Below are 16,313 nucleotides of genomic sequence, written 5' to 3'. Positions count from 1 at the left end.
GTACTTAAGTTATAGTTTCGGTTAATTATCAAACGCGGCTAAAGTTTAATTAATTTTGCTATTTAATTTGTATAATTCAGTTCCTAATTGTATAAATTCAGAATTTGTCTATGCTAACCCTAGCTATTTGTATACGATTTGTTGATACATTTGATTTGTATAAGTTATGAAAAATATAAATTCAGAATTTGTATGTAATTATCCTTTGATTTGTATAAGTTCTAAAAAAAACTAAATATATAAATACAAAATTTGTATATACTTATCATGTTTGTATATTGGCAAGCGAAATATACAAATGGAGTTCTTAAAATTTTTAAATGTATAAATATAAAAATTATATATACATACAATGTTTGTGTATATATTGGCAAACGAACAGAAATACTCATAGCAAACTAAACTATAATCATAGAGTATAATTAGGCAAACTATAGCTAAGAAACATAATTAAGATATGTATAGTAGTTATTTGTAAAATTTCCTCGAAAGAATGAGCTAGGGGGACAATGTTATGTATTTATGTCAAATCCTTCTATTATTAAGTACGGATGGTACATTTTGATTATAGAAGAGAATGATTTTATAAGGATTTTCTTTACTTTATTTACATATCTCATGTGTTTTTTTTGTTTTTTTGTTTTTTACTAATCTCTTGTGAAAACAATCATACAATTAAATAACAGTTGTAACAGACTGCAAAACCAAAAATAAATTGTCATAATCCTCAACCACCAAAGTCATTGATTTTATTTTGTGTTTATAAAACAAGAAGAAATGAATGGATTATGTCGAGATAATATATGAATCTCATTGTTTTTAGTTTAAGCAGTTGATGTTCAGAAATTGGACTAATTCACATTCAAGCCAAGTATAGCCCATTATTAAAGAGACACATTCTGTGCCAAGAATTTTGGTCTCTATTTTATTGTGTTGGTTTTTTAGTATCTGATGTGAATTTCTGCATCATATTGTCTTCATGATGTTCTCTTTTTGTTGTGCAACATTTTTCTTCATCTTTTCTCTCTGATTTTGGATCTTCTTTTCCCCACAAGAGCAAGTAAAGGCCAACAATGACAATCATTGCTCCTATTATGCTGAAAATAGAAAGAAAAAAGTGGTTAATTATTTAGAACATAAAGAATTTGGAAGTAGTTTGATCCGTCACGATAGTGACATGAGTTGGGCTGAAATGAAATGAAATGAAGCTGGGATTCATATAACCAACCGCAACTCGTTTGGAAGGTAGAGTTTATTGTTATTGTTGTTATTATAGTTTGACTCGTCACAGAATTTAAGAAAGAAATGAAAGACTAACAAAATTTGTGTCTCTTAAATGTCATAACATTTGTATGGATATAAGGAAACAGAGTCGAATAAAGTGAAATGGATGGAGTAGGTCTTTAGTACATGAAGCTTCCACAATAAACAATTATACGTCAATTTCAAGCAAGTCGAAGTCATCAATATAAATTATCATTGATCATGTCGTTTTATTTAAGCTCATTTCTGACTAGTATTATACAAAACTAGCAAGTACTAGAAGTTCTCTATATTTGAGAATGTACAAAATGAATATTTTTTTTGTAAATTTTACCTAAATCTCATAATGATTCTTCCCAATTACACTTTATCCTCACTCTTTTAAAAATTACCCAAAATTCCTTCTTTTTGGTGGAATCCGAATACATCACGTACGTCCTGATACATCACGTAAAGTGATGTATCCGATCTATTCATCGCATAAAGTGATGTATCCAACATCCTGATACATCACGTAAATGATGTATCCGACCGATACATCGCTTAAAGTGACGTATCCGACATCCTGATACATACGTAAAGTGATGTATCCGACCGTTACTTCGCATACAGTGATGTATCAGAGAATTGAAAAAAGTAGGAATTTTTGTAATCTTTTTAAATGATCAAAAAATTTAGAAAATATAACAAAATAAGTTGTGTATTTAAGCAATTTTTCCAATCGTTTTACCTGCCCATATGTAGCTTCTCTCCAAAAACAAAGTATGCTAGAAGTGCCACTAATATAGTTGATAGTGGGTTGAACATAGTCACAAAAACAGGTCCCCTTTGCTCTGTGCACCACAATTGAATAAAGACCACTAAACCAGAAATCACTATACCCTGTTTTAAATCAATAAAAATAAAAGTTGTTAAAGCATGTCACAACCAAATAATAAAACTTCGCTACAAAGTTATGTTGTTCGAGTTTTTCAAAAATATTGTTATATTTGTATTGGATCTTCTACAAATGTATTATTTCTCCTGTCTTAATTTATGTGGCTCAATTCAAATTTCGAGAATCAAATTTTTAAAAATATTATAAGTCACAATAATTTTACTGTTTGAAAGACATGAAAAAATCACAGTCAAAGAAAAAACTTATTTGACTCTCGAAATTTGAAAACTTTACACAAATTGAGATGGAAGGAGGTTACTTTAAGGGATCCAATATATATCCGAGCAACATTTTTGACGAATCCGAGCAATAAAACTGCCAGAGAAAATTGGACCCTTCTTACCCCATATATTGTAGACCATAAATCAATGTTGAAACCAATAGTCCAAGCAGCTCTTTTATGTTGTACTATGACTGTGAAGAAAGCTGATTGTGCTCCTCCAACAAAACTCATCCATGTTGTTAGGGACAATTGTGCTGGATATCTTTTCAGTGTGTAAGCCTGTATCAGATTCAAGATTTGAATTTTATAGATTTTGAATTCTATTATAACGATTTTAATGCTACTAAACGTAAAATTACTACATATTTCATAAATTGCATAGCACAAATATAATAAGATTTAGGACAAACTTACGGGCTTCAGTCGAACCCCTAAGTTGCCTTGTAGCTCCACCCCTATAAGTCTGTCACGACTCAAAACTGGAGAGTCGTGATGGACACCTGACAGCACATCCTAATGCTTGCCAAGACAAATAAATTTTTTCTATTTTTTGGTAATGGACTCCGTATATATATATTTTTAAAATTGCTAATAATTTATAAATTCTAGCTAAAATCTTGTTATTATTTATATATTAATTTGAGATTGTTGTATGAACTCAAAACCTTCAAAATTGACATGATTTTTTGTAAAATGACCTGCATGATGTACCACATGGCCCATGTAATGCAACTAGCAACAGTCAAAATTGAGCCTTTGACCCAATTTTCCTTCACAACATTGTTTCCTTGATGAATATATAAGAGAGGATGCCATAAATTCTTCAAAATAGCTCCTTTGTACAATGTCATAATCATAACCCCAGCCAAAGAAACAAGTGTTCCTGTGATTTTTGCTATTCCTCTAGGGTCTTGAACATTAACAACTTCCAACCTACAATATTAGAAAACCTTTTAAATTAGAACCTACTAAAAAGAACGTGTCATTTTGATTGACGTCTCATCAAAAATTAGCCAATTTTCGATTAAAAAAAAACAGCTAAATTTGGACGGATTCAGTGGGAAATTCACATTTTTAGTAGTGTCTTTTTAGGTAATTACAAGTAAACATCTTGATAAGGATTAATTAATAATCTCATAAAGATAGTAGCTAACGTTCTTAAAATTCACTAATAGCCCAAAAAATTAACATTGTCGAAAAACTTATATTTGATTAAGGAATAATAGTACTTTTGGTCCTGAAGTTATTGGTAAAAATTGTGAATTTAGTTCTTGTGATATATGACTTAATATATTTAATGTCCATCAATAATTAAAATGTGTGCTCTTAGTCTCTCAGTGGAAGAAATGTGTTTTGTTAGAACTATATTCATGTCAAATATATAATATATATATATATATATATATATATATATATATATATATATATATATATATATATATATATATATAAAAGCTTAACATAACACGCGAGTAATTAAGTGGTTGATTAATTAATAATTATAGTAAATTTGTAAATGTCCACAATCAAAAGGATCAAACGTTCACATTTTAATTAAAGGTTAAATATGCTTAGTTAGAGGATTACAATCAAAATTATTTAATACTCCTTCCATCCTATTTTAGTTGTTATAATAAGGTTTTGCACAATTCTTAAGAAAACATTAATTAGGAGTGTTATTTGACTAATATACCCCTTATTAATTCTTTAATCTTTTATCTATTTACATGCCTCTTAATTCTAGAATAATTAATTCTAAGGGCAAAGTTGGAAAAATATAATTAATTTTCTCTTGATTGTTTAAATTGACAACTATTTTGGGACAAGTATTTTTAGTAAACATGACAACTAATATAGGACAGAGGGAGTACTAACTAAGGGACCAAAAGTGCTATTAATCCTTTGATTGATAAATTAATTACCTGAGGATTACTGCCAATACGAAGGTGAGTGCAGCAATAGTGTTGAGCATAGAAGCTAAAAATGTTGGAGAAGTGAAATTCAAGCTCACAAAGTACATGTTTAATGTTAAACTCACTCTGAAATAAATTAAGGAAAAAAAATTAGTATTATTTTGCCTCAAATAATGAAATAGTTATATTTCAAAAGGATAATTAATGATGTCTAATTGAACCTAATTACCCCAATAGAGAAAGTACAAAGAACTCCAATAGCAAACCCATAGTTAACTTTGGTCTTTTTTTTCTGCATAAAAGAAACAAAAACATTTAAAAGAGTTTTAAAAATTAGAAAGGAAAAAAACTTTTAAATAATAGTTTACAGCATTTCATAGTCCCTAAATTCTTATCTTGGTCTTTTTGTGAGTTTTGGTCAAGTACATATATTAAATATTCAATTAATTGATGTGTGCATTTTTAATTCCTCTAAGTATTTATTTCCATAAGATCTAATGAATTTTTAAGTTCTAATCATTCAATTACTGATGTGTTATGTTAAATTTATATTACTACTTCATATTTGAGGATAGTCTAGTTCAAAAATAGTCTAAATATCACATATTTGCTATATTATAGGACCAAAAATATACATTTCAGTTAATTGAAGATTAAATGTACCTAGTCAACCATTTCAAACACAAAAAAGGGTCCAAAAGTGCAATTGTCCGTTTCATTTTTGTTAGTCTTAGTTTAACAACATACTGAAGTTTAAGAATGCAAAAAATATTTTTTAAAATCTTGCTGGTCTTAAGGTAAATATGTATTTTGACATAACAAAGTTCATCAGTAGTGTAAAAAGTTATTTACCCGATCAAAGTATATAACTAAAATCTTTACTTTATAGGCAAAAATGTTGGTGTAACTTAAAATCTAACTGAGAATCAGATAAAAAATTTCTAAAAGTCTAAAAAGGTCTTTTCACAATCAGTATATATATAACTATAGTCTGAATTTTTATCGAGTGTTAATTATACGATACGCACCTTTCGAGAAAATACGCAAACGGTAACGTAATTAGTCCTCCCACAATGTGTCGATAAGTTACGTAGACATGAGGATTCATCCCATGGTTGAATGAAGCTTCAGTAATGAAATACAGAAAAGTATAGCAAATTTGTGCTAAAATCATAAGAAGATGAGGTTTGAACTTCTCCATAGCCATATAACCCTTTGCAAAAATGTCCTTTTCTTTTACAAAATGACCACAATTTACTACTAGCTAATATAGAGAATTAATGTGGAATTAAGAATGGGGTTCGATTCCTCTAATTACATAAGAGATGGGATCTTGTTCTTGATCAAACAATATATTCTTGTGGTGAAATTTTTTTGTACTTTTGAGGATAGAATATGCTTCTTCTTTGTTATAAAGAAAAATAAAATAAAATTTGAGTGAAGATTTAAAGAATGGACATAATTATTCTTGAATATTTAATATGAAATGGAATAAAAAGGGAGTGTAAGATTGCAACATATATATACACACACTTTGACCTTTTTCTTTACATGTAGTATTATCACTTTCTTATTCTTCGATTTCGATTATTACTTGTGTTTATTGTACTTCGGTAATCACATTATTTCGTTCTTGTTACTAATATTCTTTCTTTTCTATATTGTGTAATGCTCTTCATTCCGTACTATTTCGTTGTTATTATTGCTTCCATATATATATATCTTTTTTCAAACTATTTGAAAATGACTTTTTTAAGCCGAGAATCTAATGAAAATAGTCACTCTGATCTGTCTCTATGAACTATGAAATAGAAATAAGATTTATGAACATTATATCCTTCCCAAACTTTATTTGTAAAATTGTAAACTCCACTGGTAAAATTGTAATGATTATTTATCTGTGTGTAATCCAATGTCACCAAAACACTACGATTTTTTTAAACTTTATGTATAGTTTAAGTAAAGAAAGATGGCAAGTAGCTAAGAAAATTAAATTGAAATTAAGCAGCAAATGATTAACTACCTAAACAACATCCATTTAGCCTTTCTTTTGCCAAATACCACGCAATATGTATTAAAGTTCCGATTAAATACGGATCACGCACTGCAGGACCTATTTGGGGGTGACACTCCCAACAAGATTATTTTATATTCAAGACTTCTGATTAAAGACAGAGCAGTCTCACCACTGCACCACGATCTATGTTGGTCCGATCATCAATATACTATAGATTGCTTAATAAACAACTTACAACTTCTAGTTTCATTCAATTAATGCACATATATATATTGATTGCTGGAAAAAAATAATATTACATATAAGGTGTAGGGATAGTCTAAATTATATGAGGTCTTAGCTTGGAGAAAATTGTACGAGTTTGTCCCAAAATGAACAATATCACACTATGTTAAAGTATCATTGTTTTAGCTTAATAACAATAAAACAGTATCACATGATATTAAAAGTATTATTGAATTATTTTAACTTACTTAACCTTACAAAAAGATTCATTAAAGTACTTATGTTCAAACCATTCATATTTGCAACATGAGCATAAACTTGAACATTACCTGGGTAATGATCACTCTAGGTTATGCGTTCGAAAAAACACTCTAAAACTCATCAACGCTCGTGAAAATACCTTCATTCGACGGTATAAGTGAGAATTAGTCAGTACTAAAAGAGATTCAATGTTCATTTGGAGTGCTTCTACTATTTTTTGTGAAAACGATACTTATTTTGAGACTGAGGAAGTATATGCTTAACACTTGAATCCATGGACATTATGAAAGCACTTATTATCTACACATTTTTTAGAATATGTTAACGACAGTAACTGCAACATGATTAATAAAAGCTGAAATATTGTTTAGTTGGCTCTTTATGTGAGCACTAAAAAAAGCATAAGTTGCTGTTGCCAGCAATTTAAAAAACATCATAAATGCTGATTCTTTAAATTTATTTTTTTTAAAAAAAAATAATGTCCCAAAAGCTAAATATAATGGGAAACACAAAGAACTTATGAAAGGTCATGATGAGATAGTAACAATGGATAACATCATATTAACTTCGAAGAATTGATGCTATATTAGTGTAGTGAGATGGATACAATTTCTCTACGTATTTAATCAAAGGTTTTGAATTTGAAAAGATTCATAATAGTAAACACTTTCCTTTTAATGAGTCTTACGCAATGTAAATTTGAGTTAAGACGAATTAGTGAATACCAAATACCAAATAATTATACCTTAAAAAAAGAATTGATGCTAAAAACCAAGAATTTAAGAAATTTACATCTGTGGTTGAAAAAGAATGATGGCCAAGGGAGAACTGGAAAGATGCAAAGGAGAGAATTTCCTAAATACTGCAATTAAAACATCAATTTTATGTATAACGTTTTCCTAATTTAGTAAGGAAATTGTAGCCAACCAATTTTTGTTTCCCTTTATATTGGTTTAGGAAATAAGGAAAAGGAAACTCATTCTGTTTTTTTTCATTATTTTTGTTGGAATTTCTTGTCTCTTTTCTTAAGCATCGAAACACTTTATCCTGGCTACTGACGAGATAAATACGTTAACTTGACAAAAATGTATTTTGATGAAGAAAAAAAAAAACTAATTTTCACACACTTCAATTATTATCCTCACGAAAATCTAAAATTGTCCACCGTTACCTATGTTAAAATTTGAACTTACTTAAACCAATGGTCTATCGACAACAGTTTCTCTATCTTCACAAGATTGAAGTAAGATTGAATACACATTACCTTCCTCAAACCCCACTTAATGAATTATGGGTATGTTGTTGTCATTGAAATTGAACTCTATTCATCATCCTTCATACAGACATCTCAATTCTTTCTTATATGAAAAATGTCTAACGCATCACAATGTTAATGGCTCAGCTTGGGCCCAATTCATTTAAAGGTAACAACAAACAATGCAGTGGATCATTAAAAAACAACATACTATATATTGACTTGGAGTGAAACTCGATAAAAATATTACTGTTTCCCTTGTAGAACTTGAGCCTCCAGGACAGTGACTATTTTTTTCGATTACACAAGTTGAAAAGTGGCTATTTGGGGGGTGGGGTGGGGAGGGGGGGGGGGATCCTGTTCAATTGATGTGTCTTCCAAAATAAAGCAAATGCAGCAAATTTAAAAGAACCCCATTAGAAAGATTGAACATGAGAACCAACAAAAGCTATCAAATTAAATTAGGAGTTGTCAACTTCAGATTCTTCTTTTTGGGACTATTAATATTTAAATCAATTATTTTTTTTTAAAATGATAATTTATCAGAAACAGAAAAAACAAGAAAACAAAAACAAAGCTACAAAGTTGAGAAATTTAACTAAAGTAAAATTGCAAAATACAAAGCTTACAAGAAACTCTACGAAGGGCTATGGCATGCTGCAAGTCGAACACTGCAAATTGAACACATCTCTCAATATCTCATATCCCTTAAACTGTTTTAGTCTTGGGAGCCTTCTTCTTTAGGTGGGAGGATCTCTTGGGCAAAGAGTTCTTCATGCCGATAAAAAAGAACAGTGCGCCAAGGAGTGCCAAGCTCTGTCAAAAAAGAAAAGCGGAGAATACACAACTAAATAAAACTTGCAAAGCTCCATTCTAGATGTATAATTTGGTAAAATGGATGCAAGATATGATATATTAAAGTAATATATATATTGAGTTACCTGAGTAAACTTAACAAAAAGTTGAGCAAACTCTTTCTTGTCGACATCATAGTTGTAGAAGTCAAATAAGACGGGAGTGGCAATGGCCTGATGCAGAACCTTCATTGAGAAAAAGCAAGATGAAGAAGCGGTCAACAGGATGAAACAAGCAAGTTCAAACAATCCACTTGTTTTAAACAATGTTGCTCGGACACTGGATGCGCTTCAAATCCTCCAAAAATAGTGTATTTTTGGAGGATTTGATACGAGTGTAGTAACACTTTTGGAGAGGCCAAGCAACATAGATTTTTAAGATATTTCAAGAATTCAATTGAGCAAATAGTAAATACACACCAGGATTATAGCTCCAAGAGAGCTACCAAAGACAAAGAGAAGACTTCCGAGACTCTTCATGATTAAGGCCCCCAAAATTAGATGCTTCATCTGTGAACGATATCTCAATCATTAGACAGAACAAATGGGATAATTGCTAAAACCAAATTCAAATAAGCAAAAGCCAAATAATTATTACCTCTACATGTGGGACTTGAAATCCAGTGTGTGTTGTAACATGCTTTGACAAAACATCAAACTTAGGTTTTAGTGCTTTTGCTGCTGAACCACCATCAACCCCAAAGTCATTGAACCTATAAACAGCAACAAAATAAATTAAGATTTAAAGAGTTCAAGATGTTGTTCTTTTATGATCTCTTAAGATCTCTTATTGATATTCTCCAATGTCTTGAAACACAAGTATGAAATGAAAAGAAACAAATGATTATACACAAGTTTGAAGTACATATGTCAACCGATTGACTACAATTCCAATATTTCTTTATAATAAGCCTATAGCTTTGCTATTTGGAAAGGCACTAGACTTATCAATTTCTCGTAAGCATAAATGTGAACTCATAGTGAAGAGGTAGCATGATTGAGCCTGATTATCCTCATCAACTATAAATATCTTTACAACATTTGTGTGACTATTTTCTCCTCTTAAACAACTATTCTGCAGAAAGGATGAGAATACAACTCAGTGGCTACTATTAGCCTGTTTGGATTGTCTTATTTTTAAGCAGCTTATAAGTTAAAAACTGCTTATAAGTTTTTTTTAAAAAGTAGGTACAGGGCAACTTTTTTTTTTGACTTATAAGGTGTTTTCAATTTATAAACTGCTTAAAATAAGTTCATCCAAATCAACTCAACTATTTATTGGGGCTTATTTTAAGCACAAAATGACTTTAATTGGCCAGTCAGACACTCAAAAAAAGCTGAAAATAGTTTATAAGCCAATCCAAACGGCCTCTTTAACAGATTGTAGCATTGCACCGTTATGTTCCGTACCTTAGAACTTGTTCCCCTCAAAATAACTTCTAAATGGACAAGTTTCATGAAAAAAAGAACATAGAAAAGTCAATAAACAGAAAAGACTTCCATATCTGTTTCATGAATAAAAGAACATAGAAACATCAATAAACAGAAAAGACTTCCATATCTGATCCATTTCCATTAAACGAATAAGCTTGCATTGAGTTTTAACAAGATATGGGATTGACTTGTATGTTTAGCATGGAAAGACTTCACAGCAGTTCAGCTCAAGAACTGCACTCTCCCATAAAAACAGAAACAAGCAAGGTTCAACAACTAACTTCGAATGTTATGTACTTTCTTTTTCTTCTTTTTTCTTGGCTAGGAGTAATATCACCACATAGAAACTAAAGTATGTTATAGTCACTTAGAATGAAAAAACTTAGCTGCTCCCGGCATTTACACCAAACCCAACAATATAATGGTAGCAATATTAAACTAAAATGAGAACACAATAAGTAAGTGTGCCTAAATTGGAATAGATAGCAGGTACATAAACATTCAGATCAGTATTGCTATAAGTAATATAGAAGCAAACCTAGCTCTTCAAGTCGATCGATGCATGGAGAGAGAGACAAACAAACACACTCATTCAACCAAACAGTACTTAACTTTACTGCCAAAGAAAAGAATAAGTAATAGCTAAAAGAATTAAACAACTAGCTGATCAAAATCAATATATTAAAATTCTAGAACTTCAGCTCCAAATCCAACTAGATCCAAACCAAGCTTTGTTTAACGAGAACAATAAACCATACAGCAGACCAAATCATAGCAATAAACAACTCAATGCAAGTCAAATAATACTACACAAACTTGTACAATCATTAAAACTGCATAAAAACACAGAAACAGTGTTAAAACATACTAGAATTGAACAATTAACTTAGTAAAAGCCACAATGATCAAATTCTAAGACTTCGGCTCCAAATCCAACTAGATCCAAACCTAGCTCTGTTTAAATAACACAATTAACCATACAGAAAACCAAATCATAGCGACGAAGAAGTCAATGCAGCTCAAATAATACTACACAAACATTGAAACTGCATTTAAAGAAAAAAAAACACAAAAACGAATTAGATCTGAACAAGCTGCTGATGAATTTCTTACTCTTGATAAGCGGAGAGAACGAAGACTGATACAAAGAGAAACCTCCCTAAGAACGATAACAACGCCATTACTGTAAACTCAAAGCTTTCTCTCTCTAGAAAACAACAAGAGATTCAAAGATAGAGAGAGAAACAAAGGAGGAATTCTACTGACTTTGCAGTTCGAATTATTTATACATAGATGATAGAACAGTACAGTTCATTTAGAAAAAAATTAAAAATTGTTTTCAATTTTTTGGTATTTTCCCTCCAATGCCGCACTTGTAAGTATTTGAAGTTTTATTTCAGCAAACTCTCGCGAGTAGAATACAAGCGTATACTCTCTTTATGAGTGTGCTGCTTAAGGGGACACGTTTCACGGACCAATAGGATTTGGTCAAATGAAGTATTATTTAGTGACGTGGCGGATAGACTGAGCGAGTAGTAAACAACTACAAGCGCAGCCATTGGTGAGCACTTTTTTACTTTTTGCTCAGAGGAAAAGTATTTTGCTCGTATTGGGAAAAAGGAAAAGCAAAAAAAAAAAAAAAACTAAATTTTACTTAAATTTTATCGTAATTCTTACAATTATATTATATTTTTATTTTTAAAAAATTATCCAAAATTTCTTTTTTTCTGTCACTTTTGGATACAGCACTTATATCACGTAAGGGATGTATTTACGTAATGTATCTGATCGATATATTGTGTAAGGTGAAATATCCGACTTTTTGATTCATATGCGTCCACCTGTATCCGCAGATGAAGATGAGGATTTAGCTTTTTCATAAAGTAATGTATCCGGTCGATATATCACACATAGTGATTTATCAGAGAATTGAAGAAAGTATAAATTTTTGTAATTTTTTTAAATGGTAAGAAATTTTAGAGAATATGATAAAAGAAGTTATGTATTTTTTTCAAAAAGGAAATACTTTTATTTTAAAAAAAAACAATCACAGTTGGGATGCATGGAAAGTGGATTACTCTTTTAATCAAAAACGAATTTGAATTTTAGTTAACGACTTGTTTGGCCATAAAAGTTATTTATTTTTCATACTAATAATTTTTATTTTATTTGCAAAATTATGTTTAATCATGAAAATTTAAATCCAATTTCAAACTTAAAAATAATGTATAACCTGTTTTTCAATTTATGTTAAGTACTTTCAAACTTACTTTAACATCAAAGTAAGGTTTTATTTAAGTGCAAGCTAATCCTGAACATTATTTCAATTATTTTTTGAAAAAGGTACAATAAAAAATAATCTCAACTTCATGAACTTTAAATAAAACATATTTAAAATTTATGATCTTACTTATAGTATCATTAAATCAGACAAGCAATGGAAGAAGGAACTATATGCATTAGTGATCTTGAGTAGGCTCCCACTCTATCCAACAAACTTTCATGATTAAAAATGATTATTGTATAAGTAAATTTGATTATGAAAGATTGTGAACTATCAAGTGTTATTTCATGCTCTTAAGTGATTTGAATTTATGAGATGTTTCTTCACCTTAATTAAAGATCTTGAGTTTGAATTATGAAAAATTATAGAAATCCTTAAAATTTATTTCCTTAAATGAATTATATATAATCTCGAAGTAGTTAGAAAAATCTTTAGTACCAAAGTTCAAGTGGTTAACTAAAAATAATAAAATAAAATAAAAAGAAGAAAAGAAGTATTTTGTTATTACATGGCAATAGAATTATTGGCCAATTCATGAAATTGGACATATTTGTTAAAATGTGTTTGCTTTATCTATGGTCAAACAATTAGAAATGTGAAAATTCAATTACGTGTTGGAGATAATTTAATACATTTTGCCAAACACTGAGAATTTTAGTCCAAAGTATGTTTAAATTATAGAAATACTAGTTACTTTTTCAAGGTGGATATATATTAATTTATATTATAGAGTGAAGGGAAACATTGGAGTAACTGGTAAAGTTGTTATCATGTAAGGTTGTACAAATTCAAAAAAATATATTTATTTATAAAAATATCCTCCACATTCTTTAGCTATATATACTTTCAAGAATAATTATATCTTTAATCATGTTAATGCATGTGTTAATAACCTTGTAATTGTTAATATCATGATTTTGCTATACATCGGACAACATCAAATAAAGTATATATCTAATATTTACATTAGTTATACATAGATTGAAAATGCGTATCAAACAAGGAAATAATAATATAAAATTTAAACATGCATTATTTTATTCAATACCTTCTACCAATAACCCCTTACAGCCCGTTTGGATGGGCTTTAAGTTGATCAAAATCAACTTAAAGCCTTTTTTTAGCTTTTGGACGTGTTTGTCTAATACTAACTTTAAGTCATAAAGTTCTTAAAGTCAGTCAAAAATGAAAAATTAGGATTCCTATTTTTTTTCTAAGTGCTTAAAGTCATTGTCTTTGACAATGAAAATTACTTTTATAACCCTTATATTTTAACTAAATTTCCAAACTATCCTTTTTATTCTTTTAACCCTAAAATTCACATTATTTTCCTCATTTAAGCACTTTTATCCAAACACTCAACTGCTTATTTATAAAAATAACTTTCAACACTTCAAAGTTCTAAAAGCACTTCATACATAAAAGTTACTTTTTTTAAGACCATCCAAACGGGCTCTTAGTGATTTGTTGGTTTTGACTTTTAAATCTCATTTTAGAAACACAATTTGTAGATTATATTTCAGAAATATTACATGTAAGAGCCTATTTAAATTGACTTATTTTATGTGTTTTAAATAGTTTTATACTGTTTGAGCAAAATTTTGAAAATTATTTTTAAGAATTTATTTTTAAATCAAATAATAAAAGTCAATCAAAAGTCATAAGTTATAAGCCCGTCCAACAGACTCTAAATAGTGCTAATCAAACTTATACGTAAATCGCAATCAACGAATGCGTTTTATCAAGGGAATTTCACAAATCAATGAATGTGTACGTCAGTGTGTATGTGCATGCAAGTTGGATAGGTGAATTTAATAGAGAAAATATATAGAGACCCTCCTAAACTATGATCCTTTTTTAAAAAAAGACACTCAAACTTTGCGGAGGTTCTAATACACCACTAAACTAGTTTAAAGTGATATAAATCTCTCATTTTTTTGTCAATCCCACCTATAAAAAAAAGGTTCAATCACGCACCAACTATTACTTGCCACGTGTCAATCACCCACATCTCTCTTTCCTGATCACTGAAAAAATAGTACCACGTAAAGAACAGGCACACCTCCATTATCGTTCAGCCTTGCACAGCTCTATTTCCAAACCCTCTACCTGCAAACAGAAAGGTTCGTTTCTCTTTATTTTCTTTACTTACTTGCACTCTGCTTGCAAATAGTGAAATAAAAATATAGAAAGATTTGATCATTTTGCATTTTCGAGTTTCTCTACCGATTAAGGGTTTGAAATTTGAGTTTTTTTTGGTGTGTTTCTGTTAAATAAACAAATATTGGTACGTAGTGATAGTGTTCTCACCATTTATTAGCACAGACATGCCGTTTCAATATAATTCATTATCACTAAAGCGATTGTTTAAAGCGATTGTCGGGGAATTTTTCGACAGATTTTTCGACCAAGTGAGCAGATCTACAGTATTAGTGTGTGATTTTCGAACTGGAGCACTTTTCTCCATTTTTTTCTTCTTGTGCTAACCAAAAAAATAAATCAAAACCCAAAAACAAAATCTTCTTCTTCTTCTTCTCTCCTAGCTCAAGACTCTTCACCTCAACTTCTGTCTTTGGAATGGAATAAATTAAGAGATCTAAGCAGGTTTCTTTATGGCTTCTCATCTAAGCAGGTTTCTTTTCTTGTTTCAACTTTTGATAAATTCTCCGTTTCTCTCTATAGAATCTTCATTATCTCACTTACATTTTTCAAAGTTAAATTGATTTCCGATTGCTGATACATAGAGACCCTCCTAAACTATGACCATTTTTTTAAAAAGACACTCAAACTTTGCAGAGGTTCTAATACACCACTAAACTAGTTTAAAGTGATATAAATATCTCATTTTTCTGTCAATTCCACCTATAAAAAAAAGTTCAATCACGCACCAACTATTACTTGCCATGTGTCAATCACCCACATCTCTCTTTCCTGATCACTGAAAAAATACTACTATGTAAAGAACAGGCACACCTCCATTACTGTTCAACCTTGCACAACTCTATTTCCAAACCCTCTACCTGCAAACAGAAAGGTTCGTTTCTCTTTATTTTCTTTACTTACTTGCACTCTGCTTGCAAATACTGAGATGCTTTAGGCATGTGAAGAGGAGAGACACAAATGTCCTAGTGCGGAGGTGTGAGAGATTGACAATGGTGGTTTCAGAAGATGTAGGGGTAGGCCGAAGAAATATTGGGAAGAGGTGATTAGACAGGACACGGCGCAGTTACAGCTTACCGAGGACATGACCTTAGATATGAGGGTGTGGAAGATCTATATTAGGGTAAAAAGCCAGTACATAGTCTCGTTATTCTTCTGTATTAGTAGGCGCATTAGCGCACTATAATTTCTTGTGTTATGACTTCTGCTATTATCTATTACTTTCCATACTTTGATTACTCTATTTTATTTGTGTCACTTTCATTATTTGTTTTTCCATATCTCTTTGACCTTCTTAGCCTTATCTGACCTCTTTTTATGCTTCTATTGAGACAAGGGTCTCTCGAAAACAGTCGTCCTACCTTGGTAGGAGTAAGGTCTGGGTACACTTTACCTTTCCCAGACCCTACATTGTGGATTTCACTGGGTTGTTGTTGTTGTTATGTCAAATTTACATAATTTTCTAATCTATATTTTATTTATGTTTT

The 16,313-nt window shown here is 30.3% G+C and overlaps 2 protein-coding genes across 2 annotated transcripts; both read right to left on the bottom strand.

Moving 5' to 3' along the window:
- Nucleotides 1–730: 730 nt before the first annotated feature.
- On the bottom strand, nt 731–5,922 carry LOC129895684 (WAT1-related protein At4g08300-like). The gene is made up of 7 exons (XM_055971426.1): nt 5,365–5,922; nt 4,566–4,628; nt 4,346–4,462; nt 3,122–3,356; nt 2,544–2,702; nt 1,994–2,145; nt 731–1,097 (listed from the first exon to the last, which is right to left on the bottom strand). Exons 1-7 carry the CDS (start codon nt 5,541–5,543, stop codon nt 926–928), a joined length of 1,077 nt encoding a protein of 358 aa, XP_055827401.1. The 5' UTR covers nt 5,544–5,922; the 3' UTR covers nt 731–925.
- Nucleotides 5,923–8,519: 2,597 nt separating this feature from the next.
- LOC129895683 (uncharacterized) lies at nt 8,520–11,651 on the bottom strand. Its single transcript, XM_055971425.1, has 5 exons — nt 11,496–11,651; nt 9,547–9,661; nt 9,369–9,458; nt 9,036–9,134; nt 8,520–8,910 (listed from the first exon to the last, which is right to left on the bottom strand). Exons 1-5 carry the CDS (start codon nt 11,561–11,563, stop codon nt 8,803–8,805), a joined length of 480 nt encoding a protein of 159 aa, XP_055827400.1. The 5' UTR covers nt 11,564–11,651; the 3' UTR covers nt 8,520–8,802.
- Nucleotides 11,652–16,313: the final 4,662 nt, after the last annotated feature.

The sequence above is a fragment of the Solanum dulcamara genome, chromosome 7 (genome assembly GCF_947179165.1).
Source record: "Solanum dulcamara chromosome 7, daSolDulc1.2, whole genome shotgun sequence".
Classification (NCBI taxonomy): domain Eukaryota; kingdom Viridiplantae; phylum Streptophyta; class Magnoliopsida; order Solanales; family Solanaceae; genus Solanum; species Solanum dulcamara.
The sequence above is the reverse complement of the archived record's forward strand: the minus strand, read 5'-3'. Positions and strand labels throughout refer to the sequence as shown.

Coding starts and splice junctions, on each gene's coding strand:
- LOC129895684 (XM_055971426.1), bottom strand. CDS start 5,543: ATGGCTATGGAGAAGTTCAAACCTCATCTTCTTATGATTTTAGCACAA. Junction 4,629..5,364: donor TTTGCGTATTTTCTCGAAAG/GTGCGTATCGTA, acceptor TCTTTTATGCAG/AAAAAAAAGACCAAAGTTAA. Junction 3,357..4,345: donor GTATTGGCAGTAATCCTCAG/GTAATTAATTTA, acceptor CTAATATTGTAG/GTTGGAAGTTGTTAATGTTC.
- LOC129895683 (XM_055971425.1), bottom strand. CDS start 11,563: ATGGCGTTGTTATCGTTCTTAGGGAGGTTTCTCTTTGTATCAGTCTTC. Junction 9,662..11,495: donor GTTCTCTCCGCTTATCAAGA/GTAAGAAATTCA, acceptor TGCTGTTTATAG/GTTCAATGACTTTGGGGTTG. Junction 9,135..9,368: donor CTCTTGGAGCTATAATCCTG/GTGTGTATTTAC, acceptor TTCTCAATGAAG/GTTCTGCATCAGGCCATTGC.